This window comes from Arachis ipaensis, chromosome B03 (assembly GCF_000816755.2).
Source record: "Arachis ipaensis cultivar K30076 chromosome B03, Araip1.1, whole genome shotgun sequence".
NCBI lineage: Eukaryota > Viridiplantae > Streptophyta > Magnoliopsida > Fabales > Fabaceae > Arachis > Arachis ipaensis.
This window is the reverse complement of record NC_029787.2, coordinates 3,406,467-3,411,041: the sequence shown is the minus strand read 5'-3', so window position 1 is coordinate 3,411,041 and position 4,575 is coordinate 3,406,467. Positions and strand designations below refer to the sequence as shown.

The 4,575-nt window shown below is 33.4% G+C and overlaps 1 protein-coding gene across 1 annotated transcript; it reads right to left on the bottom strand.

Annotated features, from left to right (window-relative positions):
* On the bottom strand, positions 2,935–3,798 carry LOC107629217 (60S ribosomal protein L12). The gene has a single exon (XM_016331939.2). It carries the CDS (start codon positions 3,672–3,674, stop codon positions 3,174–3,176), a length of 501 nt encoding a protein of 166 aa, XP_016187425.1. The 5' UTR covers positions 3,675–3,798; the 3' UTR covers positions 2,935–3,173.

Genomic DNA, 4,575 nt, shown 5'->3' with positions numbered 1-4,575 from the left:
TATGTTATTATATATATATAACCTAATTAAAGGTGGGGAAGATGACATGTAATGCCAACCCCTCTCTAATTTAGTGCGTAATCAGTTTAATAAATAGCTCTCCATTCTCATATGCAAGTATCATGTGCATAATTAAATAATGAATGGATAGTGATTGCTACGATAATATGTAAATTTGGATTGTCTAATACAAAGTATGTTTCGTGGCTGAGAAAGCACCACGCATTTTTTTTTTCACCAAATTATTATATATGAAATTTACTTATTTATTTATTTATTTTAATTTTTGAGTGTGTAACCTGAGAATGAGACTCTTACTGGGCGGTGGCTGCCTCTAAAATTTTTAATTAAAAGTACAATTTCATGAGATTAGCTTTGTACATTAGCACCCAGCATTTAGTGACATTTGCATGGCTTTTTGATATATTATGATATCATATGATATAAAAGAACCCTAAAGAGACAAAAGTTTAATGTTACAAAAATTCAATTATTAGTTGTAATCTTTTAGATAGATAAGCTAATTATATATCAAAGAAGATAAATTGTTGACGTTCACTTTATTTGTGTAGGATATTGCACAAGACATGAAAGTGGACTTCTAAAATAAAATATCGTATAGAAATTAGAATTTAGAATTTAGAGGATAAAAACATTACATAATTAAGGACAAATATCGATTTATATTATTATTATTCTAGTTATAGTACATCCTTATAGAGTTGACTACCTATTCACTGCCCTCTAATATGACACACACTACAATACTTTTGTATAGAAGCATAATTCGAATACTTTAATAATTAATAAGATGTTTAGAAAGATTACTTACAATGATAAATCACTTCTCTTTTCAAAGTGGTTATCACATACTACATATTAAAAAAATTTGAGCAGTGATTATTCAACTTGTTTGACAAATTTGAGCTTTATCTTGTAATGTGAGAAGAGGAACCTTTATGAAAAGGATTGTAGGTTGATCGAAAGAAACCACGTAAAAAGAAAACTCTTAAAAAAAACCCTTTGGGCCTTCCGTGCGGTGTCGAAACTTGAACGTCGCTCTTCGGGGCATTCAATAAGGATATGAGAAAAGATAAAAAAAAAATAAAGGAAAAGCCCATTCACCAAAACCACATGCCCGAGGTCCATTAAAATTGCTCGAGTATGAGCAGATTCACATACCTCATTGCCTCAATCACAATAGTTTGAGCCAACAAAATCACTAGTAGGTTACCATAATGTCACGAGATTTGCGGTTACAAGATTCTTACTTAGTACATATACACTTAGTACATGTACCGAGACAAAGACTAAGACTTTAGTATCATATTTGTTGATTCAGAAATTAGTACTAAAATTTCTGTCTCTATCTCTAAAATTTCAGTACCTCTAAAAATTAGACATAGGAGACTAAAATTTTTAGAAATAGAGACTAAAACTTTAATAACATTTTATACCTAAAATACTCTCATTTCAATTAATTAATTTCAATTTTACTCTTTGTGCAAATTAAATTAGAATTTCATTCTTGTTTTAATTTCTATCTTCCATTTTACACCAAACAGAACTCTTAGTCTCTCTCTCCACCAAACGCTACCTTAAAAAGACCTAAAACAAAAGGTAACTACAAATACTTGGGCACTTTTTACTAAAGTATTAACAAAATTAATAGGTTATTAACTTATTATTGAACATATCAGTAGTAGTTAATTTATAGAGAAGACTCACATACAATTGTCTTCAAGCGAAATTAATAGTCAAAAACTATTACATGATTTCACCAACCACTAAAAATATTTCTAAATAATATTTCTAAATAAATACATGTGTAATTTAATTTATTTTCAATGTGTATTATATTCCAATATGTATTTTATACTAGTAACTAATTTTAGAATACTTCACATGTGAGTTTCGCCTAATTTATATTAACGGAGACAATCTTCGCAAGTACTTGCTGCACGGCAAACGATTATCTTGCTAAAATTACAGTAAACCACTCTACTCGAATATTTACTTCGTTATTCGTTAGTCATCTAAATATTGCCTCAATTGAAGACACTCCTCACACCAAACAATGATATTCCACCAATTTAACTTGGTGATTAGAGCATCCCACTTTTCAACTCTTACAGAAAATCATTCCCTATTCTTCCAATTCTTAAGGAGACAAGAATATACCCCAAAAGATGTTCGGGAATCCAATTGGTACAAGATGACAAAGGAGATGCAAGACCAAATACCATTTACCAAAAACAATTCATGACAATCACCAACTGCAACCACAATCTCAGAAGTCAGAACTCACTATCACACAATTGAATACGGCAAAATATTTAATATCACAAGCAAACAACAGAATCAATTTTCAGTTTACCATCCATATGGAACATTAAACAAAGCCATTTGATACAGCTCCTCAAAGTATATAAAGGAATGAGACATGTTCAAATCAACAAAATTATTGCGACAAGCAACAAGTTTCACTATGCAAGCTCATCCCAAAAGAAAGAGGATGAAAAATTGCTACAACAACCATCCCATCTACATCAATGAAAGGCAAAGGAAGCAAAATAGTACATTCAGAATGGCAATGACAATCCCAGGTCTCATGAAACATTTTCAACTTGAAATAAACAAAACCAATAAACAACCATCGCCCTAAAGCTCAATTTCAGTATGAAATCAATTCAGCCACGTCCTCAATCACAGAGAGAAATCACATACTAACATATAAAAATGGGAATCAACCCTTCCACATAAGAACACCATGACGGCAAAATGCACGAAGCATCCAAAAATCAACCAGCATACAATATATGGCTTCTATCCGCTGCCGCAATAGTGATTCCAGACGCGTATTCCAGTGGCTATTAACTAAAATTTCGTCGGAATTTAATTCAAGACTAATTAATAACAACTAAACAATATTGATCAAAACTATATGGAGATAACTTTATCATCATGCTGTAAACAAAACCAAAAAAAAAACAAGTAATTGAACTAGCTGATGAGAGTTCACTGGCAATAATGATAATCTAAATTATCCAAAACACAAAACAAAGTCGAAATACTTCCTTATATAAAAAATTAAAACGCACAATAGTCTCAAACATTAAAATTTGGAATTCAAAAAAAGAGAAACCTCTCTCTCTTCTCAGAAGCTATTCTTTTCAATCCTGAGGCACTTCGACATCACCATCAGTAATCTCCTCCTGCAAATCCTTAGGGTCCTTACCGTCCACCGTGCACCCGACGGAGACGCAAGTTCCCAAGATCTCCTTCACAGTGCCGCCGAGCTCCTTGGCCATCGACCTCGGCCTCATAACCCTAGCAATCTCGATGACGTCATCAAGCGAGATGTTCCCGTTATGCTTGATGTTCTTCGTCTTCTTCCGGTCACGCTCCGGCTCCTTGAGTGCCTTGATGACTAGCGCGGCGGCGGACGGCACGACGGACACCTTCGCCTGACGGTTCTGAACCGTGAGCTTCACGGTCACTCGGAGACCCTTCCAATCCTTCGCGGTTTCTTTAGCGATGTCTTCTCCGATCTTCTTTGGAGAGAGACCGAGTGGACCGATCTTAGGGGCGAGGGAACTGGCGGCGCCGACTTCTCCTCCGGTGACGCGGACGTAGACGTCGACGACTTGAGATGGATCGAACTTTGGCGGCATTCTGAATCTGCTTTGGTGGCGTTGAAGGAGAAAATGGAGATTAGGGTTTTCTCCAACAGAGGAAGAAGCTGAAATGAGGCTCAAGAGTGGAAAGGAGCTACACGAAAGTGTATCAATATATATGTGTGGGTGATAAACTAGGGTTTTTGCTCCCTTAATACTCTCAATTTCACTGGACCTTTTTTTGGGCTTTTTCTATAAGTGTTGATTAACACTCAATTTTACTAGGCCTGTTTTTGTGTATCATGGGCTTATTGGTTAGAATTCATAACAACGGCGTAGCCCTGACAAAAAAAAATAACCAGAAACAAGCCCTTACTAAAATACAAAATGGTGTACCTCTGTTTCACCATTTTTTTATATTGAAAATGGTTGAGAATGGCTTGGGAAATGTGGTTTTTATGGAACTCGTAAGGGTGGCAAAGTCCAAGTTTAACATTTTGTACAATGATTATTTTATGCGGCTAACATTTTTAATTTTTAATTGGGAGTTAAACTCTAAAATAGTTAATGAGATTGGCGTTATATACTAAAATTATCTTTAAAATTTTAATTACATCAATTATATTTTTGATATTGATAAAAATATATCATGTTTACGAACTAATTTGATGCACGACATTTTATTTTAAATACTTAATATAAAGTTATCGATTAATTTGACGCATCTACAACGATAACATAACAAATGACATATAAACAATGTTGTGACAAATAGTATAAATTGATATGTAGCCAAATAATATTATAATACATAATTCAACTTTTTACGTAAATTCTTTTACCATATTATTATAAGTGATCAAACCATAAAATGACAAGTCACCAAAAAAAATCATAAAATGACACTTATCAAACCATAAAATAACATATTATTAATAAAAAATAGATCAAGAACTAA

Bases quoted from the DNA above. Each gene is read 5' to 3' on its own strand.
- LOC107629217 (XM_016331939.2), bottom strand. From the start codon at position 3,674: ATGCCGCCAAAGTTCGATCCATCTCAAGTCGTCGACGTCTACGTCCGC.